At 54.5% G+C, this 23934-nt stretch overlaps 1 protein-coding gene across 1 annotated transcript in view; it reads left to right on the top strand.

Moving 5' to 3' along the window:
• Positions 1–334: 334 nt before the first annotated feature.
• The window catches only part of plxna3 (plexin A3), a 135122-nt gene continuing 111522 nt past the window's right edge, over positions 335–23934 (top strand). Inside the window, exons 1-3 of the mRNA XM_088623794.1 lie at positions 335–812; positions 16261–17570; positions 17879–18061. Coding sequence (XP_088479920.1) covers positions 16359–17570; positions 17879–18061 — 1395 coding nt within the window. The 5' untranslated portion in view covers positions 335–812; positions 16261–16358. The remainder of the gene's footprint in view (positions 813–16260; positions 17571–17878; positions 18062–23934) is intronic.

Here is a 23934-nt window from a genome sequence, read left to right as displayed (position 1 = left end):
CCAATTAAATTCTAAACTCAGCCGCCTAGTGCCAAAGAAAACAACAGTGTCCGAGATTTCCCGTTCAGATCCTCTCGCACAATAGTGTGAGTCAGTAGCAGCTACCAAACGACGGGATATTCTTTTAACACGCTGCCGCCGAGATTTTGTCATTAAACATTTAAGCGGAAGCACGGGGAGGAGGGGGGGACGACAGCTCCTAACCCAGTTGCTGCCTCCCGGTTCGACCACCTGAAATTAAACTGTGTGATTTCGCAGACGAACCCGTCTGCCTCTAAAACACCGCCTCCTCCAGGAACATCTGGGGTTGGTCTAAAAGGACTTGATTAATGACTGGCGCCTTCCATCGGCCTCGGATCGGCGTGGGGTGCGGCCCGATCAATCACGGTTTCGGGGACCCCCGCAGGTGGAGAGAGGCGGCGCACAGTGTGGAGCCCGGTTTCACGGCCCCGTCTCCGTGTGACTTGCAGATTGCGCTTCGGATCACCGCTGGCCACAGAACGTGGCGTGTGTATCAGAGGATGACTCTCCCCCGTCCTCCCGTTCAATTTGGTATCGTCGGATTTAAAGGGCGAGTTACTAGCAAGTCGGGCTCATCCCAAGAAAGCGAGACTGTTTCTTAAGGGTCTGGATATCACAATGAAATAACAGCTCTGAGCGGCGTGCGGGCTTGTCGCGGGAGGAATACTGAGGCGCTAGGCTCGTCAAGGAGAGGGGGGAAACAGACCCCAAATACGACGGGAAAGCAGATCGCAAGCGGAGGGTGATTTGGCGTGGAATGTGGGAAAAAAGTGCTGCAACTTCAAAGGCAGGTAAGTTTGCTTCCCGGTCTCCCCGTGTCGGGGTTTTTCCTCTCCCAGGGAGAGAAAAAAAAAACGACAACAAAGCGAGCGTTCTGGGTCGGAACGGGGTCGGTTTCGAGACGAGCCGGGGAGCCGGCCGGAGAGGGGTCCCATTCGCGCAGCGCCTCGATCATGCGCGCCCGCTATGCCTGTGTCCTCTTGCAGCCGTAGGCTGCTTTTCGAAAGGGGTAGATTGCAGGCTTGCAAGATAGGATTACCCCGCCGCTTATTAAGAACAAAGGGGGCGTTAAACGGCGTTATTAGCCTTATTTAAAGCCCAGCGGGTAGCTAGCAGAGAGGGGTTAAGGCTGCCTGTCGAACCGGGTGGCGCGGATAGAGAATAATAAAACGGCGAGTGATCTGCTAGACTGTTATATCTGATCGGAGGCGCTTGACTGTTTTCGCTCTCCCCACATGTCTGGAGAACGCGGTGCTTAGACTTCTGTTCCGCGATAATAATGACGTGCCGTGAAGATGCAAGTTCAGCGCGGATCGTGCAGGGGTGGGTATCCCTGGAAAATCTGCACGGTTTAGGCGGCCGTGCCCGTTACAGACGGCTAAGCGCGGTTTCCAGCTCGGTCTCCCCCTCTCCGCCCCCCCCCCCCCCAAACCCAACCCAACCCAACCCAACACCTCGCCGAGCGCAGCCAGACACCGGAGTGTCACGGCGACACGCGTTAACCTTACACGGCAAGTTACAGGTAAGCTCGCCGGCCGTGTGCGCGGTCTCGAACTGAGCCTGGGCTGCGATCGCGGGCGTTCAGGCGGGGAAGCGCCGCGATTCTGCCTCTTGACAAATACGGTCATAAGGTAAGAAAAACCCTTCTCCTGTGGGATTAACTGTGATATAGTAACGCTATGCTGACAGAATCGATAATAGCGATGGCGCTTTAGAAGACAGATCTTGCACACCCGTGGAAGAACTGCTCTTTAGAACCCAGAGGCAAAAAAAATATAAAAAAACAGGCAACAAACACGCGTTTGGAAAACGGAGGCAACAGCCGCCTGTAACAGGTCTGAGACTGACCCGAAGCAGCTACCAGGCGAGGGGCACATGCACGCTAACGACCTGTGAGGTCTGTGCGCGGAGTGTTTATTGAGGGGGGTGCAGGCTTTTGGTTAACGAGACTTCGCAGTTTTACACGGGTCGGACACAACGGGTGATTTTTTTTTTTTTACGGCTCTTTTGCGATTCTTGTGCCTCAGAGCGCCCTGCACAGACAAGTGCCCGTCCGCCTGCCTGTTGTTTCGCTGGGAATGGGTGTTTACTCTCGACCCGGGCATGTTGTCGGCGTGCTACAGGCTGGCGGCGGCAGCTGGGAGACTGTCGATTTTCGCGGTCCTGTTTATCGCTGTAATAATTAGTAGTAGTGATGTCGCCTGTCGATTCGTAATCCCCGAGTGCGGGTTTAGCGTAATAGAAGCAAGCTGTCTCCCAGGAATCGGAGATTCTGGAGGACCAGGAAGCTGCTATAATATAAACCCGCACTTCAAGGGGAAAGTGTTGCATCTCAAGTGCTGGATTAGTAAGGTTCTGTACCGACAGGTTGCCAGGGGCTGGACGGTCCTGAACAAAACATTCTGGCTTCTGCGTTACAAGTTACAAATTGATTTTACTGTAGCTCTGTCGTCGCTTCATCGTCAGCTACGGTATTACCAACGCCACTGTTGATAACTTTTCACTTTCCCAAAGAGTGCTGAATTGTATTTGCCCGAGCACCCAGCCCTGTCACGCCGTTGAAGTGGAATAAGGGGGTAACTTTATAGGAGTAGCCCGAATTCGCCTTCTTTGAACGAATGTTTTCTGGTTTGAGAGTCCGTGCCACTTTTTCGTCCGTGCATGTGCATGGAATCTGTTCGGATAAGCATCGCGTTAAGAGCCGCCTGTTCTGCAGGGCTCCCACACTGCACAGGCCCCCGCGAACACTCGTACTGCAAGCGAGACGGAAGATTCAAGGCCAACAAGCAGTTTATCAGAGTAACTTCATTAGACATCTTTAAAGTAGAAAATGATACACACTAAACAGACAGAGGCGGGCGCTAAAATTCAATTAAGGATCTTGACGCGGCGGTGTGGATCTATCGCAGTCTGTGCCGTTTTAATTGTTGGTCTGACAAACCGAAGGCGCTCGGAAATGCGCCCTGCACGTGGGGGGGGTTGGATGTGTGGTCTTGGGCACCTCGCATGAGCGCATTTTAAATCAGACACCCCCCTACCAGACCGGAGATAGGGGCTCCTTTAATCTCCTCGCGGCATTGTTCCCGGCCGGGGATTAGCGCACGAGTGGATGGGCGGAATCTCAAAGGAATGGAGTGGCCAGATGTTTGGGTTGTAGTAACGGGCGTGTCCAGGTATTCTCCCTTCAAAGGGCCGAACAGAGCAAGGCATTGCACGCGGGGCGTGCTTATTTCTTTTTTCTTTTTTAAATCGCCGTCGCACCTCGAAGGACTGTGCCGTATCGTTTACGCCACGGGCCGCCTGGAAAGCAGTTGTCACGTTTGGGTGTCAGTCGTAGTCTGGAATGAAAGTGGAAACCGCAAACATTTTTTAGATTAATGCTTTTTAAAAGTAATCCCCCCCCACCCCCACCCCCCAGATTCGTTTCAGGCGGTTCTGCAGCCTCCAGTTGTGTATTAAAATCCCAGTCTTTCTGGTTCTGCTGTGAATACATGCGCTCAGCTCTCTCGGAACTGGACGCGCGTTCGTGGCCCCCTGTCCGCCGGCTCTGACTCGCTGCTCGGGCCGGTGTCTCTCTCCGCCGCTGGTCCAGTCCGCTGGCAGGCGTGGCCCGGGTTGTTCAGGTGGTATCTCCGGGTCATATTCTCAGCGGGTACAAAATTAAATTGACCCCCCATAGTCCGCGAGTGTGACATCTGCTGCGGGCTTCGTACTTATTCAGTATTTAGTTCCACCATCGACTGTCTCCTCTGCGTGTTCTCATCGTGCTGATCTCGTCTGTCTTTTAGTGCTCATTTTTAATTGTTGTTGTTTCTGTTGTCATTCTGTAAAGCGCGTTGAGAAGCCACCTTTAAAGGCGCAATATAAAATAGTTTATTATTATTTTTAACTAATCTGGGCCGCCCCCCACAACCACGTAAAGCGGGTTAGCACACATAAAAAAATAACTGCGTGAGCACAGGGCTGGATGGAATATGGGGAAATGTATGCTGAGACTACTAATCATTTATGTTTGAATCAACAGCAGTTTTGTTTGTTTGTTTTTAATTGGAAGATTTAGATTGGGGGGGGGGGGGGGGAATGAGAGAGCCGGCGCGTGGATTCTTGCTCTCTGCAGACGGGTGCGTGAGGGGGGGCGGCGCAGGGGCTCTTTTCGCACAGTGACTGGGGGGGTTGACGTCGCGGCCCGGGGTCTTCGCCGCCACGGGCTGCTTTCTACCGGGAGTCCTTTGATAAGCCGTAGGGAGCCGCGAAACGGCTATACCGAGCATTTCTGTGGGTGGTTGATGGACTGGCTTGGTATAATAATAATAATAATTGCTTACAATAGCGCTTTTCTGGACACTCCACTCAAAGTAATGGGGATCCCCTCCACCACCACCAGTGTGCAGCCCCACCTGGATGATGCGACGGCAGCCATAGTGCGCCAGAACGCTCCCCACACATCAGCTATCAGTGGGGAGGAGAGCAGAGTAATGTAGCCAATTCATAGATGGGGATTATTAGGAGGCCATGATTGGTAAAGGCCAATGGGGAAATTTGGCCAGGACACCGGGGTTACACCCCTACTCTTTTCGAGAAACACCCTGGGATTTTTAATGACCACAGAGAGTCAGGGCCTCGGTTTTACATCTCATCCGAAGGACGGTGCCTGTTTACAGTACAGTGTCCCCCGTCACTATACTGGAGCAGTAGGACCCACACAGGCCGCAGGGTGAGCGCCCTCTGCTGGCCCCACTAACACCTCTTCCAGCATCAGCCTTAGTTTTTCCCAGGAGTCTCCCATCCAGGTAGTGACCAGGCTCACTCCTGCTGAGCTTCAGGGGGGTACCAGCTGTGAGGTGCAGGGTGATATGGCTGCTGGTATCCCCTGCTCTGGGATAAACCCTCGTCTCGTCGGGTTTCAGACTGTTTTTTTCTGGAGTTTTGGATGGTTTAGTTGCGTTGTTTGTCAACTCATGCCATTCATTTGCGGTGGGGGGGGCCCGCGGAACGCTTCTACCCCCAGCCCCTTCATTCATCCTGCCAACGGGACTTCCTTTAAGTCAGTTGGTTTCAATCAGGGGTAAACGCTTTGCTGGAAGGGGCTCCCGATTGGTGTCCTTTATGGATTATTGATCCGAGATAGGAAGGTTGTATTCATTCGGTTCCAGCAAGACCGTTGTCTGAAATAATGTGGACATGCTGGATTCCACTGTGCAAGTTCCACGGGCGCAGTTCCACTTGAGATCCCCGGCCGACCACGGTCGTCCACAAATACGGCCCCGCCGGCAGGGACATAATGCCAAGCACAAAACAGAGCAGACCCTGGCATCGCCGCACCTGGTACAGGTTGGCGCGGTGTTTCCCCGCGAGGGGATGCTGGAGCACGAAGCTGTCGGCCTGCCCGGGCCGCCATCCCGTTGTTGGACATGTCCCTGTTTTGGGAGGATAGCTGTCATCTCAGCATTAACAAGGACCGGCTTCAGAAACTCCCCCTCCTCTCCCAGTAAATAGGGTCTTCAGAGTGGTGGCGATGAGGCTGCCAGCGAGCTGCTTGAATATCCTGCCGTCGCGATGAACACGCCTCTTCTGAATGAGGGGAGGGGGGGCACCAACTGCGCGTCGGAGATGAGAAGCGGGAAAAATATTGCCGCTGATTCCGACTCGGGGAAAAAACACAACAAGACAACAGAGGCTTTTCTTCACTGCCTGCGCCGCCGAACAAAAAGCCGCTCTCTCTCTGAAAGGGCCGGCTGTACGGCGCTCTGAGGGCTGCTGAATGGGACCGTTCGGCACTCGCCTGCGAAGTTCCGCATTTAATATTCAGATTATTGGAGGGGAAGGATAAAAAAAAACCCCGAACGGAGCCTTTCAGGAAGCTGTCAGCCCCTCGTGAGCTTCCTGCTGCCGTGATGAGTCTGAAAAGGCGTCCGCGTGCAGCCAGGAAGGAGCAGCTCCTCAGCAGAGTCTTGCTCATTCGTTCCTGGGGGAGGGGAGGGGGGTAGAGAAATGGGGCCCCGTCGAAGCCCCGATACCCCAGCTCTGACTCGCCAAGCGGGCCTGCCCTGGTCCCTGTTCCCCCGGAGTGCTGGGCTTCTCTCTGGTTTGGGGACACGGCTGGGCCTAGAGGGGCGCCTAGAGCCACTGGGTGAGGGGGGGAGGGTCTGAGGAGAGAGAAGAGGGGGTACCAAAACTGGGGTGCCCCTCGTGTGTGGTCCTGGAAAGATTCGAAGCAGCAGCAGGCCGTTCTGTGGAGACCCCCAGAGTCTCCGTTCCGGCAGCTGTTCCAGGGGTCTCCCGGCCTCTGGCCGGAGCGCTTGTGAGTTCTCGTGAGTTTATTGGCGTCTGTCCGTGTTCACTGGGGCTCTTATTCGTGCTGGTCTCTCAGGACGTGCACAGCACAGCACACACAACGCCACGCAGTGCAGACCGTACGTTAGAAAACGGCACATAAAAAAACAGTAACAACCAGAACAAGAAATCCGTAGTAGAGAACAATAAATTTGTGGGGGGGGCAGTCCAAGTCAAAGTGCAGAGGTGCACCGAGTTCTGAGGCTCTGCACAGTGAGCTGTTCACGGTGTGCACTGCTGTAGGGTGGAGAGAGACCAGAACCCAGGGTTTGGGTCACGGGGGAAAACCCAGAACTCATCCTGGAGAGCTGCAGGGCCCTTCTGAGGGCCCAGCTGCTTGGGGTCGGGTGGCAGCGCAGACCGGGCCGAGCGGAGCACGGGTGGTGGAGTGAGACACCGCTAGTCGCACAGCGCGTTCCGACCAACACGGGCAAGACGTCGGCTCACTGCTTTGGTCACTGATCTGCACTGTGGAAGAAGTGTAATCGTGTCTCCAGGTAGTTGCAATAATCCAGTTCATAAATGTCATTTCGTAGACATAAGGGTGTGTTGCAGGGGGCACCAGTGGAGTAGTATTTAGGGTTGAGGGTTCGAATCCCAGCGGAGGTGCTGTAGTTGTCCTCTGGAGCAAGGTGGTTCACTCAGATGGCTCCCTCGACGCACCCAGCTGGGTGAATGGGTGCCGTTGTAAGTCGCTGGTTCAGGGGTCCAGCCAGGTAAAGGAGTTAAGGGTATGTGCCCTTTCCTGATGATGGCAAGACGGAGGGACGGGAGAGGAGCAGAAGCCTGACAGTCATTCTCACAAAACGACAGGCCTGGGGGCAGCATGAGTCCCGAAGCATTGTAGCTCGCTAAACTCTCATCTGGGAAGAAGCTGATTGGGCACAATTTCATCTCCCAAGATGTCAGTGACCACATTTCCAGAAGCGCAGCCCAGGGAGCTTGCCAACAGCTCTACCTCGGCTTTCTGGAGGAGTAAAAAATAATAATTTCCCGACAGCGAGCCAGACTCTAGAGCCCCTCCGCCACAGAGATGTATGGAATTTCCCCTCTTAGTTTAATTTTAACGTTCCCGATTCAGCGGCACTGGGATTTGCTGCTGTCTTTGTATCGGGAAGTTCAGCTGGAGGTGTCGGCTCCGAGCAAGAGCTCCGATCGGCCGCTTGAAAATTCACTTCACGGGAGTCCCAGGGGTATCAATCCAATATCTCGCCAGATAGCTGGAGCAAACGCGATCAATTACCCTGGATAAAGTCTGTGTGAGAAAGGAAGGCGTCCTGATATGAATACAATAGGAAATCCTGTCATCCCTGAATTTAATTGCATCAAATTAATCAGAGTAGTGATTTAAAAAAGAGAATTCAAGCCACACTTGTCCAAAAAACAGTGAAACACTTTTATTCCTGGAATGCTTATTGTCCTCAACTTCTTTGCTTCTAAGGCTTCTGCAGAAATTTTGGAAATTTCAGATTGAAGACTTTTTTTTGTGCTGGAAGATGCATACCAAATGGTTAGTAGAAATTAACAACTGGCACTTCTGGAATAATTAGCTTTATGCTATTTTTGTGTCTCCTGTGTTCTTGTTTCAGTAGCAGACAGCCTTGTCACCAAGTCCCAGCTGGGAGTGATTTGTCTTGACTCATTTTTTTGTGGTAAAAATGCAAATGCCGCTTGATTTTTACATTTTCTTGTCATCGAGCGTCTGTCTGCTTTGTTTTATTGTTAGGTTCTTCTCCCTAATAACTGTTACAAAGGAAAAGACAACTGCTTCTGGAAAATAAAAAAGCTCTGAACTCTGAAATCTTAACACTGATGAGGCTGATGGGGAATCGGGACCTGAGCTCCGAAGCCTGTGTGGCTCACGCGTACTTCCCCTAACTCTGTGCCTCTGTGCTGTCTAAAATATTGTGAGCTGATGAATTCGTTTCTGAACCGTTTGCTTCGAATCATAGTGGTACTGGTGAACAGTAATTGCTGAAAGATGGGCAAATCACAAACTGAGGAAATATGACAACATGCAGAAACACTAAACTGCTGTTTTGTGATGGAAGTGTTGCACTGCTTTTCTGACACGTTTCACAGAGGCGCTGGTTAGACAGTCTTGACTGTTTCTCGCCTTGATCGAGAAGAGCTGATGGGAAGAGTTTTAAATGGCAACATGCTTCTTTATAGTCCGAGAGAAGCATCAGAGACACAACATGCGAGTACTGGGGGAAAAAATGGCATTGTTCTTGTGCATTTTTAACGCCTCTCAGAATGTTAAAAGCCCAGAGCAGAATAGCAGCCTGTGACCCAGGTCTGTGCTTTAATGTCACAGATGGTGTGAACCTGCAGAAATACAGTAACGCTGATCTTTGAGAGAATAGGCTGCGCTGCACCATGTGCTACGTCCTGTCGTTTTTCTTGGCTGCTGCACATACTGTGAAGGGTTACCTTTCAGAAAGCAATCGATTTTCCAGCCTTTGAAGCCTGCCACCTTTATTCCAAAAGGAGAAAAGCCAACTACAAAGTATTAATGTTTCTCACTTGCTTTGTACTCTCCGCACTCCCTACAGTTGACGCTCTCAGTATCGGCTCTGAAAGATTTCCGAGATGTAATTTCTGGTGGAATAGTCTGTGGGGCTGCGTGTTGAGTGAATAGCTCAGCTTCGACGGCAGAGGAGCGGCTCAGATCTGCACTGCTGTCTGACCCTCTTCAGGCTCAAGATGACCCCGGAGTATGGTGGTTTCCAGCTTATGTTCTCTTGAGTAAATTCACATGGACGGATGCGTCAAGTTTGAATAACCTTTCTGCTTGGTGTGTGTTTGTGTCTTTGTACTGATAGATCAACCCAGCTGCAACTGGTTAAGCTCTTATTCTGCAGAGCTTTGTGATTCACCCATTTGTTGCTTGTGGAACGGTAGACCCACATGGTCATTATGTAAATGTGTGTATGTGTTGTGTTTAATCTAGAAACAAGCCCAGAAGCCCAGCTGGGGAGTTCCATGCACTGGGAACGACTGCACAGCGGGCCCTGTAGCACTCCTGCCCCCTGCCCTGCTGTGCAGGCGATGCCAGAGGAGCGCAGTTCTGATGAGCAGAACCTGCTCTTCAGCGTCCTGCTGAGAAAGTCAAAAACTTTGGGGCTTCCTTTCCGGGTGGCTGTTTCGGGGCCCTGAGGTGCGTTGGAGAGAGCAGGCCTTGCTGAGCTCTGCTCCAGCCTGCTCTCTCCCGGTCTCCAGCTGAGTTTGAGACGCGACAGGGTGCCGCGGGGTGCTTCTCCCGCGGCTGTGAGGTCCGAGAGAGAGCGGGGGGCGTCTGGCTGTAGATCAGGTGTGGCTCTCCCATCTGGCCCGGCGGGCGGCGGCTTTTCCTGCTCGAGTGCTGCCGGCCCTCTCGAGAACGGGGGGAGGGGGTGTGCGCCGGGCCTTAACGAGGTGCGATTTTAATGGCGCCGAACGTCTCTCAGCGCCTGCTCGCTTCTCGCCATTAACACTTGGGCTGCAGGGGTCCCCAGAACGACAGCGTTGCCCACGCCCCCCTTCCGTTGCCTCGGTCCCTCTCGTTTGCTGTTGTTCGACAGCCTGGAAACGTTTTCGTGCTGTTGCACAGCGGCTGCAGCAGGGGTGTGTCCTGCTTCTGAAACCCCCCGAGCCCCTGTAGCCCAGGAGCTGCTGGAGAGACGCCAACCCCAGCGGCTCCCAGCCCTGAAGGGTTCTGGGTAAGCAGTGCTCCTGCAGCAGCTGTGTATGGGGTCAGGGAGCAGCCTTGAGGAACTACACCTGTCGGCACGTGTGAACCGGCCTTGAGGGCCTCCATGCACAACACCCCCCTCGCACCAGCCAATCGCCTGCATCTGTGTACATGACCCCCCCCCCCCCCCCAGCCCCGTGCTGCCTCATTAACTCATTAACAGCCCGACGAGGCATTAGCAGGCCGGAAGGCACACCTGCTCAGGTGTGCTGGGAAGTGCCAGCTTGCACACAGCAGCAGGCCCTGGCACCCGGGCAGCTGCAGGCCCCCAGGTGAAGGGTGGAGAGGCTGTCCTCTCGAGGTGGCAATGAGCACGCGGCTCCTGACGCCTCACCCTGAGGGTGCGCTCAGGCCCTCGGTCTCCCGGGGCGTTCTGGGTGTTGGTATCGGGGACAGCCGCCCCGTTAAATCAAGCAGAGGACCTACATTCGGTGGGTGGGTAGGGTGGTGGAACGGAAGATGATTCCCGGATTTTTAAATGAAAAGGCAATGAAGTGGTTTTATTTGTTTAAACGCAGCTGGTGGCATGACCAGAGGCGGGCAAGTCTGTTTCCGCCCTGGGCCGGTTTGTGGTGCGGGCCAGAAGATAAACAGAAAGCTGGAGCAGGCAGAGACCGTCAGAGCCGAGCCCATTACAGGAGTAAAGAGGGACAGATGTGCAGCAGCGGGACAGGGAACAGGGGTGGTGTGTGCTTGTTACTGTCTTTCTCTGGGTCTGTCTGTCGACGGTTTTGGTGCTGGATGATCTGTGCAAAACCAAGTGGGATTAAGCTGCGGTATTTACTGCTGTGCTGTTTGAGTGGGGTCTGTAGCACACCAGTAACCCATCTGCAGGGAAGAAGACAAAAGTGATGTGACTCATAGTGCACTTCTATTGTGTCCCCCCAAACCGAGAGACTTATTTGTTCAGCTGTAAAAAGAAAAATAAATTTGCATGCAGATTTGAGATGCTTCAGTGAATTTTTAGGGCGTTTTTATGTACGCACACACGGTACATCGCAAGCCTGGCGTTTCTAGGGACTGGTCTGGCGCTGGTTGGCGGGGGGGATCAGCAATCTCGTTAGACGAGGCACTGGTACCCTGGAAAGAGCCCATAGAAAAAGCAGACAAAAGAATTCCGGGAGCGAGCAGCGCCCAGGAAGTGCTGAAAAGATCAGAACTTCTTGTGCATGGGACACATGAGGCTCTGGCAAGATGTGATTAAAGTATTCAGAATCATCTCCTGCAGTCACGTGAAGAGACGGAATTCAAGACCGGACAAACACCTGGCAGATGATTTTGAATGTAGACAGGCGCATTGTGTTACATGCAGATAGCGAATCCCAGCTCTAGTGTAAGAGAGGGCCTACAGAACTGGTCAAACCTACCTGTGGGAAAGACTGGGCGATGTTAATGCAATATTCCTCCTTGGACAATGTACGGGAGCAAAAAACGGCAAACAGGAAGTTAGGATATATAATACAAAATTCAGAATTTAAATCCAGAGAAGCTGTTAAAACTGTACGATGCGGTGCTTCAATAATGAATATTTTGACATGAAGATGTTTGCTCATCGTGGTACGAGGAATATTTTGCTGCCCTGAAATCGGTACAGAGTAAAGAAACCAGATACAGTCTAGATCTTTAAAGGAATGTCCTGCACAGAAAACCGAGGAGACTACAGCAGGATGTCATGGAAGTTTTAAAAATCCCCAAATGCTCGACCAGGGTCACCCCGGCAGATTAACGCGGAATGAGCAGTGAAACAGGAGCCAGTGGTGGCAAGTGGAAACAATGTGGAAATGCTTTTAAAACCTAGTACAGGAGGCGCTACTGTACACAAAGGGTGGCGGGGGTGTGGAACAAGCTACTCAGTTGTGGTTTTTGAAGACAATACCCTGTCTTCTCTTAAGAAACAGATGGGTGAGCTCTTCAGGTCGCTTAGCCACTGACTAACAAATGAGCCGGGAGGGACAAATGGCTCCTCTTGTGTGTCACCCTTTCTTGTTATTTCACACTGTAAAGCAGAGAGAGGCGTGTGAGGGCGGGCGGGCTAGCTTCAGGAGCCAAAGAAGGATGACCTTCTCTGGAACAGAACGCTGTGGTCTTATGAAGCAAACGAGCCAGCCGGGCGTCAGATGCTGTTTGTGCTACTGGCACCAGTTAAACTGCGCAGTGGCTCTGAATCGGTTGGGAAAAGGCAGTTTCTCACAGCTTAGCTCATTTCTTTGAAAGCGAGCCATTTGGTCTCTTCCTGCGCGCGGCTTGCCACGAGGAGACGTTCACATTGAATTAAAACATTAGCGCTGTTTGTAATTAATGGGCAGACGTCTGATTAGGTTTATTAACTTTGAAAAGGCTGGCTCGCTCGGCGGATGACAGCCCGGCACGGAGGATGTGGTCAGGCGCCGGCAGTGGATCATTCCCGGGGCTCAGCGCAGCTCACGGGGAAGGAAGAGCCGGGTCCTGGCGGGTATCGGCCCTGGCGGGACCGCTGGAGCAGGGCGCTGCGGGGCGCGTTCACCGGACCCGTTCACCGGACCCGGACGCACGCGGGGGATTAGGGACAGTCCGTCACGCCGTTGCGCGGGAACGCGAGGGAGGCCGGTCGGCACGCAGCCCGACGTGTGGCCGATCCCAGCCCAGACAACCGGGCCGTTTTCTCGGGAGAGTCGCGCTGGAGAGGGAGGGGGAGGGGTCGCGCTCCGCCGCGGACACCGTTCTCTGGCGTCTGCCGCTGAAAGGCCACTTTCTGTGTAATTTCCAATCTGATTACCTCCTCCGATATTCAGGCTCATTTGTTTCTGGTGATTGTAGAAAGATTGGGCGCAGTTATAGTTTCCTGCGCAATTGTCTGTCACTCGGGGACAAAAGAGCTCAATTTTAGAGAGTTTCAGTGTTCTGCCTCAGCACTAAATTTACCCCCCTTTCTTCTTCGGGGAAGGAATTTATTAAGAGGTGTAATGCCCTGACCTAACAAGATGAAGATTTGAATAAGAAAGGTCTTCGCCATTTAGACGTTATTTTTCGAGGCTCGGTGCAGAAGGTCTGGAGTCGGGCCTGTCTTTCAGGATGTCGTCCTGTCGGTTGTTCAGCTGCGACCTAGTTGAAGTTGATTTAGCGTTCCTACAGCTATGTGGTCAGTCCTGGCTCCTTCACGCATTGGCATCTGTTGGAGATAACGACGGATGGAAATGTAAAGCAGGAGAATTTTGTCAGGCTCCCATTCCGTAGTTGTTTGAACCATTCCGGGTCTTACCACCCGCAGGGTCCTGAGCCAGGCCAGCTACAGCATGGTGCTGGATCCCACATGCCTGCTGGGAGCTGGGAATTAAGTCCTACTGCACTCGGCCGGTGCAGGGACACAAGTGGAAGTGTCCCACCATTCATGCGTGTTCGCTTGAACTTCGGATGTCTGCCGGCCGGACCCGCTGGGGGGGAGAGATCTGACCGGATCCGATGGAGTCTAGGGAGGCTTTAAAAAAAAAAGTCAGGATCAACCGGGAAGGAGAGGGGGTCTTCTCAAAAGTGAAGGATGCTTGAGCTGCAGGATTGTGTGGGGAACCCCTGCTCCCCACTAGCTCCAGGCCTGGTGAGGCGCCGTGGTTGGCGTGAGCTCACGGGGCTCAGTGAGGTGAGTGCGTCTGCTGGAGGGGTGAGGCGGTCAGGCGCTGGTGGGTCTGTGGTCCAGAAAACAAGCTGACCGCATGAGCAGGCTGGACAGGTCGTTACTGAAATAGGAGTACTGAGAAGCTTTATTTTTATATAGCGCCTTTTGAAAGTGGCTTCTCAACGTGCTTTACAGAACGAGAGGGGAAAAAAAAACATGGAGAGGAGATGGTAGATGAGGTTACGAAATACAGCGAGGAAGCCAAGGTGCACACAGAACCAGTTCAATAAAGGCCCTTTTAGAAAAGACAAAAGAAGAAATATACCCTTCACCTTGTAAACTGCCACTGCATTCAAGAGTCAAATTCGTTTAAGATTCCTGCAAGTAAGATGTGTTTGTGTTAAAGAGTGTCCCTGTGACGCTTGAAGCACCTGAGTATTTCGGAGTGCGTCTCACTCCTGGTTCGGTTAAATAAATCTGTGTGACACCATTTCAAAGATGAGAAAGCCAAATGGCTAGGTCATTGATTTTGAACGCCCCCCAACCCCCCCAATGGCCAGAGCTGTGATGCAATTAACAGGTGTTGGAGCTTGAGATAAAGAAGTGTTCCAGATAAAGAAAGTGCTCCCCCAGAAAAGGCTCAGGCCCGGATGTGCCGGCCGTGATGGTGAAATGAAGTTTCTGGCCTGGTTTCAGGGTCCGGCTGCAGTCTTGTTACGGGAGGACTGGACCACTAGAGCAGCCGGAGAGAGGAATTCGCGGGGGACCTCTTCTCCAAAGTAGGATTTTACTTACTGTACATAGTCTGTCCCCGAACAGGCAAAGCCAAATGCCTTTAATTGCAAACGAGGGAAAATGAGAAATCAAGCCCGTTGATGTGGATTCCAGAGCTGTTTGCTGTAAGCGCAGGTACTTTCCAGGAACCATCTGGAGTCGAGAAGACCCTCCCCCAGCTGGCTCGTGTGGAACTTCACATTTCCTGCCTGTGAAGTCTCCTTTTAGATACAGCCACTGGACTTAATTCTCTTTTTTTTTTTCAAACTGCATTAAAACCGGGCCTTTAAATAGTAATTATTCTGCTGAGCTCATTTTGTTGCCTCAATTATAGAACGGATTCAATAAAGCTGAACTGTCTCCCATTTTTTTTTAATATCCTGCTTCACTCTTCCTATTAATTTTTCATTATGAATGCAAAATAATGGGAAGGAGGGTGAGTGTGGGTTTCGCTCGCTTTGCCGGGCGGGTGTGAGGACGCTCCTCTCGGGAGAGCCTGGAGAGCCACAGGGCGTGTGCCGGGAGGGTGTGGGGGGGGCTGTTCGTAAGGAACACCGGATTGGGAGCAGCAGAGGGGTCTCTGAGCCCTGATACTGGAGAGGGGTGCGGACTGCTCCCATTCCAGCCTGGCCGGGCTCTTGTCTGCGCTCTGTGCTCCGTCCCGCTGGAGGGGATCTGAATGGGAAGTAGTGGTGAGGTTGGGATAGGGGTCCTGAGCTCCAGGCTGGACTAGAGGACCCCGCCTGAGGGGGGAGAAGAGCTGAGCCCCCTCTGCCTGCTGGAGAGGTCGCAGTCCGACGGGGCTCGGCTACTGCCAGCCCCCCCCGCAAACGGCAGGATCGAAAGGCGATGATGGGCTAAGGGATACCAGGATGGCTCCGTGCCAGTCACTCGTTGGCTCTGCCCTGCCACAGCCGGGGCAGGGGCTGCCGGCTCAGTGGGGCGGGAGAGCTCTGCGCCTGTCCCGGGAGCTGTGGTTCTGGTCAGTAGTCCCCCGGTCACTTCCCCCTGCCCTCCTCTCGTCTCCTCCCGCCTGCTCCCCGCGCTCCCCGCGCCGCGGCCTAATTAACGAATGTGCTCTGGATTAGCGGTAGTGACAGCTATAAAGGTTTATGAGCACTCCATTGAGTGGTGGGGGGGGGGGCAGGAATGATGGGCCTTGGCTCCGTCAGCGGCTCTGCGATCGATACCCACCCCCCCCCGCCACCCATACTCCAGGAGATTGACCCTCCGATCCGGATCACTAATACGACTCTCCCGATGGACTGGGGGTGGCCGGAATGGGCATCAGGGGGATATGGGATATGGGCTGTAGGAGGGGGTGGGGAGGGATGATGATTCAGGCGCTGGAGGTTGCTGGACGTCTGGGCGTTTTGTGCCGAGCCACAGCGGCCTCTCGTTTTTTCCGATCGGGGAAAACCGCGCCCACCCCCCGTGCCCCCCAGCGCGGCTGTTCGTGAGTCGGGCAGGCGCATGAGTCTAGGATGCGCATCGCGGGTCTGTGCTGGACTCGGGTGACACCCGCTGGGCTGCTTGAGACCGTTGAGAGAGCCGGTCGGCTCGCTTGGCGGTTCACGCCAGTTCTCCGCGGGCAGAGGGCCCAGGTCCCACCGGCGCGGATGTGAAAAACGAGTTCTGGCCCTGAAAGGTGGGGGGGAGGTGCAGCGAAGCAGAGTGGGGGGGGACTCGGTTGTGCCGCATCGCTGCGGCGTGAGGTATTTCTGCGTTTCGCAACACTTCTGCAACACTTGGGAAAACAAGTTGCGCCGCCAGCTTTGTGACCTCCCCTCTCAATTTCTGTCTCTTTCAGACATGAGACGCTGAAGTCCCGGCGGACGGAAAAAGCTGCAGGAAGCTGAAAGGAGGAAGTCCCGCCCCCAACCCCGCACCCCACAAAAGCCCGCAACGATGGCGCTTGGTGGCCTGGCGTTGGCCTTTTGCCTCTTTCTGCAGGCCGGGCCCCTTGAGGGCTTCCCCGTGGAGCCCACGGGACTGCCCCCGGACGCAGGCCGGTTTCGGGTCGCGGACACCACCCTGACGCACTTGACCGTGCACCGGCAGACGGGCGAGGTGTTCGTGGGCGCGGTAAACTGGATCTACAAGCTGTCGGACAACCTGACGGAGCTGCGGTCGCACCAGACGGGCCCCGTGGACGACAACGCCCGCTGCTACCCCCCGCCCAGCGTCCGCGCCTGTGCCCACCGCCTGGCGCCCTCCGACAACGTCAACAAGATGCTGCTGGTGGACTACCGCGGCCGCCGCCTGGTGGCCTGCGGCACCATCTGGCAGGGCGTGTGCCAGTTCCTGCGGCTGGAGGACCTCTTCAAGCTGGGCGAGCCCCACCACCGCAAGGAGCACTACCTGTCGGGGGCCCGGGAGGCGGACGGCATGGCCGGGGTGGTGGTCGAGGAGGAGGAGGACGAGGAGGGCAGGGCGGGCGAGGGGGCGGTGGGTAAGGAGGCGAAGGCGGGCAGCCGGCTCTTCATCGGGGCGGCCATCGACGGGAAGTCGGAGTACTTCCCCACGCTCTCCAGCCGCAAGCTGGTGGTGAACGAGGAGAGCGTCAGCATGTTCAGCCTGGTGTACCAGGACGAGTTCGTCTCCTCCCAGATCAAGATCCCCTCCGACACCCTCTCCCTCTACCCGGCCTTCGACATCTACTACGTCTACGGCTTCGCCAGCCGCACCTACATCTACTTCCTCACCCTCCAGCTGGACACCCAGCTCACCCAGATGGACGCCACGGGGGAGAAGTTCTTCACCTCCAAGATCGTGCGCATGTGCGCCGACGACACCGAGTTCTACTCCTACGTGGAGTTCCCCCTGGGCTGCACCAAGGACGGGGTGGAGTACCGCCTGGTCCAGGCTGCTTACAAGCACCGGCCCGGCCGGAGGCTGGCCAGGGCCCTGGGGCTGTCCGAGAAGGAGGACGTCCTCTTTGTGCTCTTCTCCCAGGGGCAGAAGAACAGGGCCAACCCGCCGCGGGAGACCGTGCTGTGCCTCTTCACCCTGCGGCAGGTCAACGAGGCCATGCGGGAGAGGATCAAGTCCTGCTACCGGGGCGAGGGGAAGCTCTCCTTGCCCTGGCTGCTCAACAAGGAGCTGCCCTGCATCAACACGGTGAGTCCCCTGGCCTGGTGGGCCCCAGCGCTGGCCCTAGAGGCACGCCGCGTCTTCTGGGTTTTCTTAAGCGCTTGGCACGCCTATTGAATTCCACCGGTGAAGCAGTTTCTGACTGAACCATTGAGAAACGTTTGTGTTCCCTGTCAACGTGTGGTTGTCCAAGGCACAGTGGTTGAAAGTGACCAGAGTCGCCAAAAGGTGGTAACTGACTCGTTAGCTCAGAACATAAACGGTTTTCTCCCAGTCGAGAGCCCTCCCACACACGCACGCCCGCGATTTAAAACCCCTTGTTGTCCTCCTTGCAGCCCAAGCAGATCGGGGATGACTTCTGCGGCCTGGTGCTGAACCAGCCCCTGGGAGGCCTGCACGTGATCGAGGGCGTTCCCCTGTTCGATGACCGCACCGAAGGCATGGCCGCCGTGGCGGCCTACACCTACGGAGAGCACTCGGTGGTGTTCGTGGGCACACGCAGCGGCCAGCTCAAAAAGGTAGGCGGGGCACCTCCCCCTGCTTGTCCCTTGTTGACATCTGCAGAGGCGGTGTCCTCTGAGCATGGGCGTCCCCTAGGGTCACGACCTTTCCTGCTAGCAGAGTCCGCTGTGGGAGGACGTGTGTGTTCTCTCTCTCGGCCAGAGGAATTCTTTCTGTCTTCAAGGGGCTGATCTGCCCGTGAGAGGTCAGAAATGAGGTTTTCCGTGCGCTCTGGTGTCAGTTCTCCTTGGCGCGGAGCCTCGTGCGCTGGCGATGAGCAGTCGTTCTGCTCCTGGACCGTCCTTGTGTGCGCGCAGTGGACCGCCGAGTGAATCTGCGGGCAAGCGGTTCTGGGAGGGCTCGGTCCTCTGGGTGCGTTCTGGGTTTTTACTTTGTGGATGCAGACCGCAATTATCTGGGCTGAATAGCTCAGTAATTGGATCAATTAAGTAATTAAGAGCAGGACTGCAGTGAAAGGCTGAATCCCTGTGCCAGGGCCTCCTCACCCCTCCACTCCAGTCTCCTCGAGACGCTGTTGCGAAGAATATAACCCAGTAACCATTATGTTCATTTATTTTTTTTCTTCCCGGTGAAGCATTTTTAGTAATTATGAAATGAAGCGGATCAGCTGAGGGGCTCTGATGTCTTTTTTTTTTTTGCCCTGGCGTCTGTTCCTTGAGTGGGTGTTTTATTTTCGGCTGCTGTCATTTGCGGGCTGGTGGCGGAGGGGGCTCGCGCTGCTGCTAACTGACAAAGTGCCATTAGCGCTGTTGTCCAGCTGTCTGCGCTGAAGAAGCCGCCGCAGAGTGCATTAAACAGAAAATTGAACAGTGAGACGTGCGCATTTTCCACTTGCGTGATCCAGACGTTCTGCCATTAGAGCAATATTTCATGAGGATACGCTTACACCTCCCCTTCCTCATGAATTATTGGCGAGTCAGTCACTTTGGTAGCGCGTCAGCTGGCGAGCCGCACGAGCTGCCCGGCTTGCCCAGGTTGCACAAAAGACACTACGTCAGGGGTTACTGATCCTGGTCCTCAGGGGGGCGCTGTCTCTGCGGTGGGGGTGCCCAGTCCTGCTCCCAGAGGTCCCCACACCTGTTGGTTTTCATTCCAGCTGAGGCTTAATGACCTAATTGAAGCCTTCATTGAATCAGGAGTGGAAAACCCTGTAGTAAGGACAGCATTACCTCTAGATGGTCCCTGGAACCAAGATTGGGAACCCCTGCAGTAGAGGCAGCGCCCCCTGCAGGATCAGGTTTGTGGGAACCCCTATAGTAGAAACAGCGCCCCTTGCAGGATCAGGTTTGTGGGTACCCCTATAGTAGAGACAGTGCCCCCTGCAGGACCAGGACTGGGAACCCCTACAGTAGAGACAGCATTCCTTTCAGGACCAGGTTTGTGGGTACCCCTATAGTAGAGACAGTGCCCCATGCAGGACCAGGACTGGGAACCCCTACAGTAGAGACAGCATTCCTTGCAGGACCAGGTTTGTGGGTACCCCTACAGTAGAGACAGCATTCCTTGCAGGACCAGGTTTGTGGGTACCCCTACAGTAGAGAGAGTGCCCCCCTGCAGGACCAGGACTGGGAACCCCTGCTCTAAGCTACCCATCTTAGACACAATGCCCATAGAGCACTGCAGGCTACAGAATCTCTGACTAGCACTGCAGGCACAGAGAGCCGTTTCCATTCCCTTTCCCTACAGAAGAAACATTCTGCATCAACGCTGAAAACATGCCGTGTCAGTGCATCTACTCTACTGGATTGTGCATGCATAATCACAGACTGTTTTAAAATGAGCACACATGCTGCATGTTGGAGTTGCCTTGTTTTTCTGCTGTGCTTTCGTGCCTCTGGTATACATAGCTGTGAAGCGTCGGTTTTGGGCCCTGCATGATGCACAGGAATAAAATGAAAAGAGGTGTTGTTAGTGCCTGCTCTGTTTGTTGCTTGGTGTTGTCGGTGTGGAAAGGCTCTTGCTCCCTGTACAATGATAGGGCCCTGCGTCTGTCTCTAGATGAGCACTGCACAGACACTTCCCTGCAGCTGGTGCGCCATGTTCACATGCTTCTTGGTTGTATGTAAGAGCTGTGTCATCCTTTGCTCACGGCTGATTCACTGTTTCTTCACGGAGAGTCAACAGCAGTGCTGCACAACTTCGGGGCTCGGATTCAGATAAGGACCAGTTACGTTTTGGACTTGGAATATTCTTCTCTTGTGATGATATATGGTCATGTGTTAGGGATCATAAGCTTTTGTGGCTCTTCCAGAATATGAGGTCCTGCTCTGCACCAACAATAGGCAACGCTGGTTTGAAAAATGTTTCATAAAATTAAAAAAGCTGGCTTTTGTGATACAAATGCAAACAAATGACCAGGGTGCCTGCTTCTTAGTAAATCCTCCTTGTGCTTGTGGATTGTGCTTATGTTTGTCTGTCATTCAGCAACTGTGATTGCTTTATGAAAAAATGGCAAACCTACTAGGCACTGGGCATTACTGTGTAAATTGACATGGTTCTTTCCCATATCTTTGATGGTCTAGTTATTCCCTGTGTGGCTTTTCTAGAGAATTATATAGGAGAAAACGGATGCGGAACAGAAAACAATACTGCGGAGAGGTGTAACAAGAAGGGTATTTAATAGCGTAACGCAGAGACGGCATAGGCTGGTGTAACGTGAATATGGTTCCCCCTTTCAGCATTGTCCAACACTGCCGGCACGGAACTGCACGCTCTGCACAGGAGCAGCCACAGCAGCAGAAAACAACAGTCCTGACACGGCTAGCGCAGCTACGAAACAGGGCCTCTTTCCAAGCTCTTGTTTGCTGCTGTGAGGCACTGGCTCTCCTTTGTCTGTCTCTAAATGAAATCCAGCTAAAAATCCCTCATCCGCATCGTGCTCTGCACCTACTGTTCCTCTTGGTCCTTCTGCGGCTTTTAAGACTTGCGACTTGCAGGAAAAATAGAAAATCGGAAGCACATTTAGCTTCTGGAGCAAACAGCCTTGCAACAGTAGGCCCCTCCCCGCCTCTCCCCCCCCGCCCCGCTGGGTCTGAAGGCTCTCCGGTGGCCCAGCAGACCGGCCAGGCCCGCCCGTGGGTTCTGTCCGCCCGCTGGCAGCCGGGCCCTCGCTGTGTTTCCAGCTCGTCACAGCACAGACGCAGGGGGGATGAAAGCAGGGAGGGGCAGGTCGAAAAGCACGAGCAGCTCTCTTCTCCCGAGCCCGGTCCTGGTCCTTTCATTGGCAAGCCCGCGGAGCGGCCGCGTGTCCCGTCTCCCCCTGTCGGCGGGCCCGGCTGCGGTCCCGCTAATCGGGCGCCCCCTGTGCCGAGGGACTGCCCTATCTGCCCCTTCAGGCGCGCGGGGTGCAGGACGGGAGAGCGGGGGTTTCCCAGCCTGCCTAGCACCCTCGTGCGGCGCTTGGCCTCCCTCTCCCGTGCCGGTGCTGCTGCCTGCCCAGGCACACTCCAGCTCAGTCTGGGAAGGGGCTGGGTGGTGGTGGTGGGGGGGAGCATGTGTGTCTGTGTTTGGGGGATAGTGGGGGGTTTAAATGACCCGTCTCTCCACCCAAACTGCTTGTTTGTTTTGGCGGCAGAAGAGAAAAGGCAGCCCCCCTCGTTCAGGGAAATGGCCTGTAATCAGGCCTCTTCCACTCCCTCCTGCCTGCCAGCCAGCGGCCCCCTCTGCCGCCCAAGCTTCCTCGCTGCAGGAGGAGGAGGAGGGTGGGTGGTCCGTGTCGGGGGCGCTCTTACTTGCTTGGGCAGAGCAGTCACCCCAGTCCCTCCAGCCTCGGGGACGTTCTCCTCCCTCTGTGGTCAGATGCCAACGCGCCCCGCGGGCGCCCCCCAGGCCCCTGGGGTATTTGTGGGCTGTCCTCCACGCCGGTGCCACCCCCGGGGGCACAGTGCAGATGCGAGGGCAGGACTGCAACGGCTGAGTTTCAGGGCAGTGCCAGTTTCTGCCAGCAGCCCAGCCAGCACGCTGCCCCTTGAGCTTGGCAATGTGCTGGCAGCCTTCCTCAGCAAATGAATATCCACTTGAGGTTTTTTATACTGACTTATGTTTTTAATCCGTTCGTATGGAATAGAATAGGACTTTGTGTAGATTGCCATACTCACGTTATGCAGTAGACCGCATTGATGCACCCAGTTACATATCAGCTGCTCTTTATCAAGGATTGGAGCTCATTGCAATAGCATAGTAGTAATATATCCATATAGAGTGTAATAGGCAGACAGGTCTTTACCAGTCAGCCTTAATTAATTCAGCCAAAAGCGAAGATAAGGACTTTAAATAATGTTCAAACAGCCGACCTGTAAGTCAGGGGCAATTGCCTTTCATTCTCGGCTGTCTAACAATCTTTCTCAGTTTTACATTGGAAGGGTTACAGACGAGAGGGGGGCTGTTCTAACACATTTGTTTGCTACTGGCTAATTAATCAAAGGATCTCGTCCAGCTGTTTCTTGAAAGAAGCCGGGATATCGGCTCCATCAATGTGTCCGCACAGCCTGTTACACTCTCCCACCACCCTTTGTGTAAAGAGGCACTTTCTTTATTTCAGTTAAATATGCATTTTCACATAGTGTCCACTTGTCCTCTGGTCTGTGTGAATCGAGGAGACTTGTTTTCCATCCACGTTGGTCTTGATGGTTGTTCAACCCCCGGGCTGTGTTTACCCGCCACTTCCCGTACCTGTTCAGAATGCAATTGCTCGGTCCGCCTCCCTGCTCCGGGCCCCAGCCTGCTGGTATTCCTGGACGCTGCCACATACAGAGCTGCTGTGCTGTGTGGGGCTGCTCTCGCATGGGCTGCCCGACAGATCTCACTCGAGCGGCGATGCTCTTGACAGGGGCTGCGAGATCAGTGCAAGGCACAGGGCACAGGCTGCAGGGCTTTCCAAGTCTGGCTGGAGCCTCCCTGCCCCCTGAGTGTCCTGGTGTCTCCGGCGCTGGGGTGCAGCTTGGAGCCGTCTGCTGATTAGACACGCAGCCAGCGAAGCGCCAGCGTCCGCCGTTAAGGACTGTCGAAGCCTGGAAGTGGATGTGTGGGCTGGTTGTTTACAGGGCCGCCGTCATCGCCAGCCCTTGTTAGTCCTGGGCCCCACGGGGGCCGTCTTGAAGGCAGAGCCGCGGCGGCTCTCTGCAGCGGATTGAATACGTGATCCAGCCCCCCCCCCCCGCGCCTGGGTTCCCGGTAAATGAGCTCTGAAATAAGCCCTCCTCGCTTAGGGCTGAGGGATTGCTCTGCCACTGCTAATCTTTCTCCAGGTTCTGCGAGGGCTTTGCCTTTTCTGGGTTAGAGACCTGGCCCAAGAAAAAGCTTGGTGCCGATGCTGACAGCCCAGCCTGCTCTCTGCGCTGCCCCCTGCTGGTCGGGTCACCTACAGGCCACAGCCAGAGATCCGTGAGCCTCACTCACTGACCATGCCCTTACATTCCCGCTTCCTGTTTGTCAGTCAGCACTGCAACATGAGCACTGTGCGACATCCCGGCACCGAATTGGCACAAGCTTCAGTGGATTAAGTGGTGTTTGTGATACTGGTATATGCATCTATTGCATATTGGCGCCCTGTGGACATGACCAGACGAGGACTGTGTGCACACACCTCTGTGCAAGAGTTGTGGCCGTGCCGCGTGAAAAGATTCAATGATTGCCCATTCCAGGCGTCTGGGGTTTAAAAAATGAATCTGACCGCTGATCCAGTGTTTAGGAACGTGGGGGAGCGTCGGTGCCGACGGTGCACGGAGGAATTGTGGTGGGGTGGCAGGTCTATCAATCCTGGCGGGGCTGTGCAGACGAAAAGAGTGAATTTTCCCCGGTGAAAAATCAGACGTCTCCTTCTGCGGCAGTTCGGGGCGCGAGGCCCTATAAGTCACTCTGAGATCATCCG

Source organism: Lepisosteus platostomus, chromosome 3, assembly GCF_059453375.1.
Source record: "Lepisosteus platostomus isolate fLepPlt1 chromosome 3, fLepPlt1.hap1, whole genome shotgun sequence".
In the NCBI taxonomy this organism is placed as follows: domain Eukaryota; kingdom Metazoa; phylum Chordata; class Actinopteri; order Semionotiformes; family Lepisosteidae; genus Lepisosteus; species Lepisosteus platostomus.
This window is presented reverse-complemented; position numbering and strand designations above follow the sequence as displayed.